This window comes from Cicer arietinum, chromosome 6, assembly GCF_000331145.2.
Source record: "Cicer arietinum cultivar CDC Frontier isolate Library 1 chromosome 6, Cicar.CDCFrontier_v2.0, whole genome shotgun sequence".
Taxonomy (NCBI): domain Eukaryota; kingdom Viridiplantae; phylum Streptophyta; class Magnoliopsida; order Fabales; family Fabaceae; genus Cicer; species Cicer arietinum.
In genome coordinates, this window is record NC_021165.2 from 9,309,495 (window position 1) to 9,323,103 (window position 13,609).

At 29.7% G+C, this 13,609-nt stretch overlaps 3 protein-coding genes across 3 annotated transcripts; 1 reads left to right on the forward strand and 2 right to left on the reverse strand.

Moving 5' to 3' along the window:
* Positions 1-2: 2 nt before the first annotated feature.
* LOC101509750 (seipin-2-like) lies at positions 3-2,677 on the forward strand (the record flags this gene model as incomplete). The annotated part of the gene is made up of 2 exons (XM_004504361.4): positions 3-938; positions 1,878-2,677. Coding segments are annotated over 2 exons (1,428 nt in total), but the record flags the coding sequence as incomplete, so codon positions are not given.
* A 5,269-nt stretch (positions 2,678-7,946) lies between these two features.
* On the reverse strand, positions 7,947-10,307 carry LOC101514601 (nodulin-26-like). Its single transcript, XM_004504206.4, has 5 exons — positions 10,064-10,307; positions 9,748-9,972; positions 9,173-9,370; positions 8,807-8,868; positions 7,947-8,485 (listed from the first exon to the last, which is right to left on the reverse strand). The coding sequence occupies exons 1-5, from the start codon at positions 10,181-10,183 to the stop codon at positions 8,278-8,280; spliced, it is 813 nt and encodes a 270-aa protein (XP_004504263.1). The 5' UTR covers positions 10,184-10,307; the 3' UTR covers positions 7,947-8,277.
* An 841-nt stretch (positions 10,308-11,148) lies between these two features.
* LOC101514932 (nodulin-26-like) lies at positions 11,149-13,509 on the reverse strand. Its single transcript, XM_004504207.4, has 5 exons — positions 13,266-13,509; positions 12,950-13,174; positions 12,375-12,572; positions 12,009-12,070; positions 11,149-11,687 (listed from the first exon to the last, which is right to left on the reverse strand). The coding sequence occupies exons 1-5, from the start codon at positions 13,383-13,385 to the stop codon at positions 11,480-11,482; spliced, it is 813 nt and encodes a 270-aa protein (XP_004504264.1). The 5' UTR covers positions 13,386-13,509; the 3' UTR covers positions 11,149-11,479.
* Positions 13,510-13,609: the final 100 nt, after the last annotated feature.

The following is a 13,609-nucleotide window of genomic DNA, read 5'->3' on the forward strand; positions in this document are numbered from 1 at the left end:
CTTCCGATCTTTGTAACCCAAAACCACCACCATCTTCACCTCCGGCTACCACAGTCCGTCGCCGTTCAATTCGCCGTCGATCACCGGATAAGGAATCGTCGGACACCGTTTCCGGCACCAATTTCACCATCAATGCAACAAAAAAGAGTCAAAATTCTTCAATTTTGAAGGAAAATGAGAATTTTCCTGAGAAAGGGAAAGTTGGTTCTTCTCCATCTCCGAGTTATGTGACGGAAGATAGAAACGAGGAATCGACGTTAACTACAGTTACACACGACGAACCACTCGATGATTCCGTTGACTCAGCGAGTGAACTCAACGATTCACCTTCGAATTTGCTTGATTTTGTAACGAGTTTGGTGATTAGGGCAATCATGTTTCAAATCAGGATTTTCTTTATGTTGATGAAGTCTCCAATTTCATTAATGTTTCACACTTGCATGTTTTTTGTAGACCCTTTTGGAACAATGAGAAAAGGGAGAGTTTTTTCTATCTGGATTTTGGGTAGGGTTTGGTGTTTTGTTTGTGGGATCATTGGTCCTTCAGCTATGAAATGGTTAAATGAAAACAAGTCCTTTTGGAATGTGGCATTTCGGTGTGGATGGGGCTTTTTGTGGTCAATCTATGTTTGTTGCATTTTGATTGCTCTTTTGGTTTCTTCACTTGTGTTTAGTGGGTTTTTGGTTAAGGGTATGGTGGAAAAGCCCTTTCAGATGAAACAAGGCTTGAATTTTGATTACACCAAGCAGAGTCCTGTTGCATTTGTTCCCATAATATCATGTGCTGGTGTTGGTGGTGAGTATTGTTCTGATGATAATAGCGTTGTTGTTGATAGGTGGGTGAATAAAAGGGTTATCCCTTTTAAACAAAAAGTGCAGGTCATTGTTTCATTGCTAGTGCCCGAGTCGGGATACAATACAAAACTCGGTGTCTTTCAGGTATATAGCTATATGATTCATTTCAAATTTAAAGAACCCTTGTCTTAACATGGTTTTCCTTTCTTTACCTTGTTGTTATGATATTTTACTAGTTCTACATGTTTTCTTAGTATAAATGAGAAAGGTTAGGATGGTATTGTGCTATTTATGATATAGTTTATGTTTTTGAGTTTTGAAGATAGTTCTGTATGGCAATTTCAAAAGTTTGAGTGGTAACTTGGTGCTAGTTCCAATTCTCAATGTTATATTAATCTTTTGTGCTTAAATGAGATGTCATGTACATGATTTTAGAAGTTCAAAAGTTAATTTCTTTTGTAAGGAGGTCAAAGTATCTCTCGGCCATTTAACTCATTTGAAAAGAGTTCAACTGAATTATTGCCCAATGCTTGGTTCCCTCTTCAATTATGTATGCCAAATGGCTTTCACATTAAGGTTGTGTTGGAGACTGAGATGTTTAGGGTGTGTATGGTTGGAGGTTGATGGAGGGGAGGGAGCCAAAAAGCCCTCCTAAAGCTCATTTTGCTCCTCCTCCATTTTGGGGGGATTTGGAGGGGATGTGCTCTATATAACTAAAAAATTATTTAAAATTCCTCCCTCTTTTGAACCAAACATCTCACTATTCCCCCTCCCTCCCCTCTGTTGAAGTGTTTCTTTGGCATGTCATTTCTTGTATCTGCTTTGTTTCCTACCATTATGGTGTTGATGACTTGATGCTTTAAAATAACCGTTAGGTTTATTAGACAAAGAAGAGAATCAAATGTTCTTGTTCCCTGTTAAATAATCATGGTTTCTTTGAGTGTATATATGTGCTCTCTGTAAAAAAAAATCATTTCCTGCTTAAGGAATTTGGATTACAATAATAATTGCAGTTCATAATTTCATGGTTGCTTGCTTATGAGTTGCTTCTTATGGTTGCTATTTATGGTTGCTTTTTTATAGATCAGGGTAGACTTCTTATCTTCCAATGGTAAAACACTTGCAAGTTCGAGGCAACCTTGCATGTTAAGATTCAGAAGTGAGCCTATCCGCCTAATCACGACTTTCCTCAAGATTGTTCCTCTTCTTACTGGTTATGTATCAGAGACTCAGACCCTGGATGCCAAGATGAGTAGTTTTGTTGAAGGGGATGTACCTACTTCATGTTTAAAAGTAACCCTTGAGCAGCGAGCAGAATATCTACCTGGTGCCGGCATTCCACAAATATATGATTCATCTATATTTATTGAATCAGAACTTCCTTTAATCAAGAGGATTTTATGGTATTGGAAGATGAGCATATTTATATGGATAGCAATGACGGCATTCGTGATGGAGCTGCTCTTTGTTTTAGTGTGTTGTTGGCCTATGATTATTCCAAGAACCAGGCAAAGGAGTGGTTCTGCTCGCGATACTAGTTCCCGAAACCGAAACAATCTTCAGACACCAAGTTGAAACTAGTTTTTTTCCTAGGTTTCATGACAATGGTGGAAGAAAGTGTTTCTGTCCAATAGTATAATCTTCTGACATGTAGATCCATGTTTTCTTTAGTGAGGTCTTCTAACTTAAATTCTTTCATTCTTCATTTTTTTTTTCTTTCAGATGTCCTTCCCAGTCACATTGTACATTTTTAATTTCACACTATGTATAATATATCTAGATGTAAACCTGTGTCATGTAATACGCAGGGGTATATCTGGTTTGTACTTTGGTGTTCAATAGTTTTGATGCCAAGAGAAAGAATAATGAATTGGTTTAACAAATTTCTTTGTACATGAAAAATTAAAATAAAGTGTAAGATGTTTCTGTAAATTTGAAAGGCTATTCGTGCAGTATGAACATGTAAAGCACGTTTCTTGTTTGCCCTCTAAACTCACTCCCTAGTATTTTAACAATATCTTGTTTATAAGTATTCTTATGTCAAACATGATCAGCATGGATTCGTTTCAAGATTTAAAATTGGAAATTTTTTATTATTAGTATTATACATTGTAAATAATCAGTATCAACATGTAAGAATGTGCATCTGACAAAGAAGGATGAAAATGAATATATATCCCCAAAAACTCAAGTACACTTAGTTGTAAGTTTCAACGACAAGCACTAATTTATGTCAGTACTGAAGTCTATATCTCCACCGTTGAGAAATTGAGTCACAAACCACTTTTCTTTTACCATACTGTTCTCTTCAAGTTCAATAATTAGTGAAAATTCTTAATGATTATCTTTTTGCAGAAGACTACGACTTGATAACTAATAAGACGCACTCATTTTGGATCTTTTCCATCAGTGCTTGCACTGCCATTCTCCTTGGTCGTGGAGTTACAATAGAATGGATAATTTTTCAAATAATTACTAAAGTAATCTAAAGAAATTATGCAATATATCTAGTCCATGATCTAATAACTTATCCTTCACCGAGAGGAAGGAGAATAAAAGTGGAGGAAAGATAATCTCTTGAGAGTTCACAACGCGCATGTGTAGATAAATAACTAAGTTTATTTTTTATTTTTTTATTTTTATAATAACTTTTAGGTTTTATTTGGGAGTTTAGGAAGAAAGAGGGAGGGAGGACTTAGGGAAAAAAAAGGAAGGAGGAAGAGATGATTTTCGGAGGGGTGAGGTTGGGGCAATTTTTCTTCATTGCACAAAATCCCCTAATATGGAGAACTAAAAAAATTGTATTGGAGAATAGTTTTGACATATTTTTGAGAATTTAGATAAATTTTTCGACTCCTTTTTCGTGTTATTATAATACTTTAAATATTAAAAATATATTTATCATCAACATTTTTTTATCATTCTTTACAAAATTATTCTATCAAGTAAAGTAAAAGATTTCTCTCTTTTAATATATATATATCTCTTGTCCTCCTCTTAAAACCCTCCATTCCCTTTCTTTCTTCAAACAAAGCCTCAAAGGTTGAGATTATTTTTAAACCATGCGGTACTTACTTCACTTGTGCAAGATAGACAAAGGCTAAAAGGAAGAAATGATCTATTAATAATATATTAAAATAGTCTTACAAGTCATTCTATTGTCATTTCATTGTCAATTCTGTCACATAGTTCTATTTTTGTCAAATCAATTATACGTTCATGTGTCACTCTAATTTTACTTTTAAACAAATTATATTTGTAGCTCTACTATATGTTTGCCCATTCATCCCACATCCATTCTATTTCAATTTTATAAACAACTCACATCAATATCAATAATATCATATTTATTTAGCAAGTGATGATCTAGTCGAAATATTTTTTCGCACTTTTTTCATTTTTAAATAGTTTTTTTTTTCTCTAAATTTTTCAATTAGTTTTTTTTTTTCTCTAAATAGTTCATACTTGATTGATACTCTTCAAGACTTGCTCGAAGTTATATCTTAACGCCTGAAAAATAGTATTGTGCACATTCCTATCTAAAGGTCTTCTTCGTCCCTCCCCCTCCTATCAGTGTAACCATTATTGCATTTATTAAACCAAATGACTTTTCTTATTAAATATTTGATTTTTATTTGTTTATTTCATATCTTTTCTCTTCACATTTCTCTTTATCTAGATTGAAACATCAATTATTAAATAGAGATTTAAAGGTTTTTGTTTTATGTTATAAAATTTAATCTAGAATATAACTTAAAATATGTTTAAATATGTCTTTGGTCCTTACAATTATAACATTTTTATTTTATTTTAGTTCTCGTAAACTTTTTTGTTTGATTCACATTCCTACAAAATATAGATTCATTTTAAAATGGTCTCTTAATTCAACTTATGTTAAAAAATTCTAAAAAACCGTTAACTTTTTTTAATAAAAAACAAAAAATAAATTAAAAATTAAAAATCTGATTATTTCTTGAAAGGGTGACCAAAATTGAGAACTCTAATTTCTATTGTCTCCCTCTAATATTCAAACAAAAACTTGTTAGTACAACTATATTGTTTTAGTCCTAACAAAACATACACTACTACAAAACCACTTATCAGCTTCATGAATTACATGTCAAAAGTTTCAAACTTTCATGCGTATCCACATCTAAGATCCAACATGCAACTACGAAACACATAGCTTATAACTCAACTCGCGACCACTAGATCGTTCTAAAACGACCAAGAAGAATGGAGCTAGCAAGTGGGGAAAAAAATGAGAAGATGGTGCGAGCTTGCGTCCTTGCGAGTTGGAGAACAACATAAATATATTTAGAGTGGTGTTTGATTTTCTCCCTTGAAGGTGGGAAGGTGGCGAGAAGAGGGAGAGAAAAGGGGCAAATATGTGAATAATGAGACAATATAAATTAGGGTTCTTAATTTTCGTCACACTTTTAAAAAATAATCAAGATTTTTAATTTCTAATATATATATATATTTATGAAAAAAGCTTAACAATCTTATAAATTCTTTATCAGAAGTTGGACGGAGGGACCATTTTAAAATTAATCTGTATTTGTAGGGATGTGCATAAAACAAAAAACTTAGGAGGACTAAAATTAAAAAATGTTATAATTACAAAGACCAAAGCTATATTTAAACCCTTAAAATATGATAATCTAATCTTTACTGTACAACTAAAAATTATACTGAGATTAATAGGAAATGTTGACTACATGCAATTCATTTATGCATTTCACATTCTTCGTGATTTAGTTATTCACCATTTTTCATTCTCTATAGGTTTACTCCAATGGCACAATATGTGTTAAGATTGTCTAGATGATAAAATTATTTTTTGCATATTTTAATCGAAGATATTCCCACACGACCACACTAAAAGGTCCTTTAGTTGCATAGGTACCATTTTTTTTCTTCAAGATTGATAGGTCTTCATATTCTGACCATTATTTTTTTTTAATAAATTTTATTAAATTTAATTGAATATTTATAAAGTTTTTTTTTTACATTCCTTCTTTTTCTTGATATTGTAGTTTTTGGTTTTTTAGAATTAAAAACAATGTCATTGATTGTAAAAGGGTTGAAATATTATCAAATTCTTTTAAATATCATTAGATACTAAAGTAGTTTGCATATGATGTATTTCATGCAAAATGATAAATATTTTATTCTTACTAACAATGATCATATACTCGTATATTCTATCATATCAAAAGATATTATTTTTAAATTTAATATTGTAACTATCTTATTATTATGTGTTAAATACTTGATTTTGAAAAGTGTGAAGAAATTGAAAATTTTAAAAAATTAAAAGTTTTAAGCAATTCAAAATACTTTAATTGCATTTTCTTCATTAATAAATTGTGTTGCTTGGATGGAACAATTATTTATTTAAATTTTGGTCATATTTATAAATTTAAAAAGTGTTGAGTAAAAATGAAAATTGAAAAAGGGTGAAAAAAATTGAAAGTTTATAGGAACAAATTTAAGATTCACATTGAACAAAGTTAAGAAGGAATTTCAAATTCTTATCATTAAAGTAGTATTTGAAATTCTCTAAATTTAACTTGGACAAAATATTTCATAAATCTATTTATTTTAAAAATTCTCTAAATTTATTATCTAAAAAGGAAATTTACCTACAAAAATTTGAATTACACTCTAAAATTACATTATCTCAAAAAAAAAAATCATCTAAATACACTTGAAAAATATTTTTTATATTCTGAATTTTAAATATTTTATAAAATAAAAATTCTAAAATTGTATATTTATTCATAAATCTTGTTTATATTTAGTTTCTCAACTGAAGAGAGGAGTTGGGTACGGTTTTGTCATTAAAACCAAACATAGGATCCATGTGATTCTGAAAATGTATTTATGCAGCCCATGTGCCACAATTTAACCATTTCTGGTCCCATCCCCTTAATGGGGCTAACTACCTTTCTTTTATTTTTTCTCATAGTTTTCCTACATCAGTTTTTAATATGAACATATCTTCTTGCATAAATTTAAATCTGAATTTACTGTATTATGAAAATTTAACTCATTTCTTTAGACTCAATCTCTTTATAATAAAAAGGCATAAATCAGTTTTTTAATTATTAAAGGCAACACGTGAACAAAAGAAGTGTCTCATGTCTTAAATGCCAATATACTGTAAGTCTGTAACCCACCAACCATGTTCAATAGGGGCTTGTTTGACCTAACTAGTCAGTAGAATCGCGTGAACCATATATTTAGTAAAGTAAAATACAAGGAGACAAACATTTTGTTTTATGATTGATAAATAGTGATCTCCACATTAAAATTTGAAGAGTTCTTGCCTCTTTAAATGACACTTGAAGGTAATTTACTTAATAACATTTTAATTTCTACTTGGAATAATTCATATTTAGACAACTTTAGTGGTGGAGTTTGAACAAAAAGATTAGATGCATTAAAAAATTTAAATTTTAATTAATATTATATTTTATTATATATTAATTTTTTTTATCTTAAAAGAGATGTCAAATTCCATTATAAATAATCTGCACAATTATGAGGTCTTGGGGTCGAACGAGGGACAAAACGTCAACCGACTAATATTGACATTTGCTAGGACTTAGTAATATTAACATTTGTCAGTTAACTTACTAATTAAAAACATCGTAAAATTTTAAGTTGTAAATTTGTAAAGAAAATCGACACAAAAATTGCAAACATAACGACATAGCTAGGAGAAATTAGAATGAGAAGCTACACAAGTTTGAGAGATAGAACTACGAGTGTAGTATATCAGTTTATTTCGTTAATTTTTAGAGGTAAAAATCTAAACATCAATTTGGTGGAGCTTTAACAATTTTTTTCACAAAATTCAAACCAAACTGATAAAGAACATGTTGATTTTGTTCAATTTAAACAAGTTGATATTTTAAAATTAAATGCTTATTTTAACAAATATAAATTTTTTCAAACACTAGATTTTTTTTATAGATAAAACACTAAATTTTATACCATTATAACAGTTGCATAACCGTCTTTAAATTCTAACTCAACTGACAAATATCGATTGGACGTCGACTTTAAAAAGACAAAAAAGAAAACAATTGATAAACTTTTTTAATGACAAATACTAAAACCATAATGAAAAATAATAATATATAAACAATTAAAAATCACTTAAATATTTATTTATGAAAACACTTAAATACAACACATTATTTTAAGATAACATATAATGTGAAATAAAATAAATAGTTTAAACTAAAATATTAAAAAAAAACAATGATCAATTGTTTTCAATTATATTTTTGAATCTATTAAACTATTTATTTGATTTTTATATTTTAGACGAAACTCAAAATACATAATTAAAATTTTAATTTATAATTTTTTATAAATTTAAAAAATTTGTTTGAATTTTGAGGTAGCCGTGACCACCCTAATTCCAACAAAGCTCCACTACTGGACAACTTCCTAAAGAAAGAACAAACTATGGCTTTACTCCTTTGAGGAAAGATGCACTTTTGGTGATCTCACGAACCGACTTATCCGTATATCGAATGATGTTATAAACCCATGCACCAGCCACAGCCCCTAGAATTGGAGACACCAAATATATCCATATTCCATTATATTCCATGTGTACAAATGCAGGTCCTATGCTTCTTGCTGGATTCATTGATGCCCCTGTTATTGGCCTATCAATAAAACAAACTAATATTAGAAATTGACACAATCATAAATATAAATAATACAATTTTCTATTCTAGGAAGTACAACATCTCCCAATATAAGTGTGTCGCCAAATCCAATAGTGTTCAACTCTCATATAATGTGTCCTTCAACTGAGACACGTGTTTGTTTGAACATTCTTTAGACACTTCTTGAACACATCTTAGACACATGTATGAAAGTTATAGATGTATGTAAATAACGATAATTAATAAAATATATATATTTTAAATACATAAACATAAAGCATATGATAATATAAATTAGTCTTGGGATAAGTTTAATACCCTGCAAACATCACATTCAAAAGTACAGTAGACCCAACGGCAATTCCAGCCAATTCACCAATCTGCAAGTTTCAAAATAAAACAAATAAATAAATGCCAATAAATAGGGTGGTCTAAGAATTAGAAATATATTCAAATATGGGTTATTTGTTTCGTACAAGCTAATTTGTCTTGTTATTTAAACTACTATACTAGCATTCTTCCAAATGGTTCAAAACGTTACAACTATATTTAGACAACTAGTCAATTTAATTGCCGCTTTTTTGTATCAAGAGTTTGACAATGTGATTTGCCAATTCCTATTTTGCTAGACATGTGTTGAATCAAACAAAATAAAACTTTAGGATAAATGAATAAGAATGTTACCGCTCTATTATCGGTGGCAACTCCAGATATGATAAACATAAGATAAAAAGTGATTATGAATTCAACAACAAAAGCTTGCAAGTTAGATCCATCTGGGAGTGTTCCTGCAAATTGGTTATCCTTCCCACTAAATAGTAATCTAAGAGTTCCACTTGCAAGTGTCGATCCAAGGACTTGAGCTACTACATAGCCTGGTACCTATATGCAATCATAAAAATTCAAAATAATTACATCACCTTAGTCATGCTAACAACTTTAAGACAAATTTAAATTTAAACAATTGGATAGAGAGATAAGATATATTTCATTCCATTATTTTTCTAGCTACATGTGTGTGAACACCCAATTGTGGACTTTATTCACTTTTATCCAATGTGAATTGAAATGTTTTCTTCCGAAATTATAAAATAATGTGAAAAGGTCAAAGTAAGTTAGAATTGAAGAGATTCATTTTCAAGTAAAGTGGGCTGTAATGATGAACTAATTATTTGACCTCTAATTTTCCTACCAAGTTTAACAATCAAAAATTAAAAATTAAAAAAAAAATTAAAAAAAAAATGGTGAGTTTGGTGCACCTGTTTGAGGGGAAATCTTCTGGTGGTGGCAAAAGCAATTGTAACAGCAGGATTGAAATGAGCACCAGAGATATGACCAAGAGAGTAAACCAAGACCATGACAGCAAGTCCCCAAACAATTGAAATCCCAGGAAGTGTTACAACATTTTCATTGTTCTTGTTCACCACCACTGAAGCACAACCAGCAAATATCAAGAAATAGGTGCCTACCACTTCAGCTACCAACTGTAGATATTTTCATCAACAAATAACAGTTATGTGATAATTTATGAAACACATACATCAAACATAATTGAAAATAAAGAAAAGGAGAGACCTTTTGCAAGAAAGAAGCAGTGGCAGGGGCGGTTGAGTTTTCAGTTATCTTTAAGTCATCCTTGTTTACGTTTAAAACGACCTCATTGATTGTTCCATTGCTAGCTGAATTGTCATCCATCACTAATATAGAGAAACAACAAAACACAAACCAAACAATCTTTGTGCTCCTATAACTAGTTTTTTGGAAAATTATATTTCACCTTCTAAGGTTTACAGAAAGCACAGAACTTGTTTCATCTCTCTGTCTTTATATAACGGAACAATGAGGATTAATTTATATTACTTAATATAATAATAATAATAATAATGAGGGTTGAGCAATTATTGACTCAAAAACAAATCAATTTATTTCTTTCTATTTAAGGACATTTTCCAAATATATCCTTGCATTTACTTTTTAATTCTTAAAATATAATCAACAAAATTAAATACACATAATTATTATTTTTAATAAGTGTGAAACTATATATTTTTGCCTATAAAATCGAAGAGAGTATTATCTATGTGATGATATATTTCCATAAAACATTCACCACAGATATTTTCCATGTGAAATGTTTGATATCTTTTATAATATAATTTTTAGATATATTGCTTAAGATTAAGATAAATAAGACACGATGAAGTTAAATTAAAATAAAGATTGATATAAAATTAATATTAAGATTAAGATAATAAATGTTGGTTGTTTATATTATTCATATTATTAAGATTAACATGATTAGGAAATTATTTAATTAGAGGTAAAAATCTAAACATCAATTTGGTGGAGCTTTAACAATTTTTTTCACAAAATTCAAACCAAACTGATAAAGAACATGTTGATTTTGTTCAATTTAAACAAGTTGATATTTTAAAATTAAATGCTTATTTTAACAAATATAAATTTTTTCAAACACTAGATTTTTTTTATAGATAAAACACTAAATTTTATACCATTATAACAGTTGCATAACCGTCTTTAAATTCTAACTCAACTGACAAATATCGATTGGACGTCGACTTTAAAAAGACAAAAAAGAAAACAATTGATAAACTTTTTTAATGACAAATACTAAAACCATAATGAAAAATAATAATATATAAACAATTAAAAATCACTTAAATATTTATTTATGAAAACACTTAAATACAACACATTATTTTAAGATAACATATAATGTGAAATAAAATAAATAGTTTAAACTAAAATATTAAAAAAAAACAATGATCAATTGTTTTCAATTATATTTTTGAATCTATTAAACTATTTATTTGATTTTTATATTTTAGACGAAACTCAAAATACATAATTAAAATTTTAATTTATAATTTTTTATAAATTTAAAAAATTTGTTTGAATTTTGAGGTAGCCGTGACCACCCTAATTCCAACAAAGCTCCACTACTGGACAACTTCCTAAAGAAAGAACAAACTATGGCTTTACTCCTTTGAGGAAAGATGCACTTTTGGTGATCTCACGAACCGACTTATCCGTATATCGAATGATGTTATAAACCCATGCACCAGCCACAGCCCCTAGAATTGGAGACACCAAATATATCCATATTCCATTATATTCCATGTGTACAAATGCAGGTCCTATGCTTCTTGCTGGATTCATTGATGCCCCTGTTATTGGCCTATCAATAAAACAAACTAATATTAGAAATTGACACAATCATAAATATAAATAATACAATTTTCTATTCTAGGAAGTACAACATCTCCCAATATAAGTGTGTCGCCAAATCCAATAGTGTTCAACTCTCATATAATGTGTCCTTCAACTGAGACACGTGTTTGTTTGAACATTCTTTAGACACTTCTTGAACACATCTTAGACACATGTATGAAAGTTATAGATGTATGTAAATAACGATAATTAATAAAATATATATATTTTAAATACATAAACATAAAGCATATGATAATATAAATTAGTCTTGGGATAAGTTTAATACCCTGCAAACATCACATTCAAAAGTACAGTAGACCCAACGGCAATTCCAGCCAATTCACCAATCTGCAAGTTTCAAAATAAAACAAATAAATAAATGCCAATAAATAGGGTGGTCTAAGAATTAGAAATATATTCAAATATGGGTTATTTGTTTCGTACAAGCTAATTTGTCTTGTTATTTAAACTACTATACTAGCATTCTTCCAAATGGTTCAAAACGTTACAACTATATTTAGACAACTAGTCAATTTAATTGCCGCTTTTTTGTATCAAGAGTTTGACAATGTGATTTGCCAATTCCTATTTTGCTAGACATGTGTTGAATCAAACAAAATAAAACTTTAGGATAAATGAATAAGAATGTTACCGCTCTATTATCGGTGGCAACTCCAGATATGATAAACATAAGATAAAAAGTGATTATGAATTCAACAACAAAAGCTTGCAAGTTAGATCCATCTGGGAGTGTTCCTGCAAATTGGTTATCCTTCCCACTAAATAGTAATCTAAGAGTTCCACTTGCAAGTGTCGATCCAAGGACTTGAGCTACTACATAGCCTGGTACCTATATGCAATCATAAAAATTCAAAATAATTACATCACCTTAGTCATGCTAACAACTTTAAGACAAATTTAAATTTAAACAATTGGATAGAGAGATAAGATATATTTCATTCCATTATTTTTCTAGCTACATGTGTGTGAACACCCAATTGTGGACTTTATTCACTTTTATCCAATGTGAATTGAAATGTTTTCTTCCGAAATTATAAAATAATGTGAAAAGGTCAAAGTAAGTTAGAATTGAAGAGATTCATTTTCAAGTAAAGTGGGCTGTAATGATGAACTAATTATTTGACCTCTAATTTTCCTACCAAGTTTAACAATCAAAAATTAAAAATTAAAAAAAAAATTAAAAAAAAAATGGTGAGTTTGGTGCACCTGTTTGAGGGGAAATCTTCTGGTGGTGGCAAAAGCAATTGTAACAGCAGGATTGAAATGAGCACCAGAGATATGACCAAGAGAGTAAACCAAGACCATGACAGCAAGTCCCCAAACAATTGAAATCCCAGGAAGTGTTACAACATTTTCATTGTTCTTGTTCACCACCACTGAAGCACAACCAGCAAATATCAAGAAATAGGTGCCTACCACTTCAGCTACCAACTGTAGATATTTTCATCAACAAATAACAGTTATGTGATAATTTATGAAACACATACATCAAACATAATTGAAAATAAAGAAAAGGAGAGACCTTTTGCAAGAAAGAAGCAGTGGCAGGGGCGGTTGAGTTTTCAGTTATCTTTAAGTCATCCTTGTTTACGTTTAAAACGACCTCATTGATTGTTCCATTGCTAGCTGAATTGTCATCCATCACTAATATAGAGAAACAACAAAACACAAACCAAACAATCTTTGTGCTCCTATAACTAGTTTTTTGGAAAATTATATTTCACCTTCTAAGGTTTACAGAAAGCACAGAACTTGTTTCATCTCTCTGTCTTTATATAACGGAACAATGAGGATTAATTTATATTACTTAATATAATAATAATAATAATAATGAGGGTTGAGCAATTATTGACTCAAAAACAAATC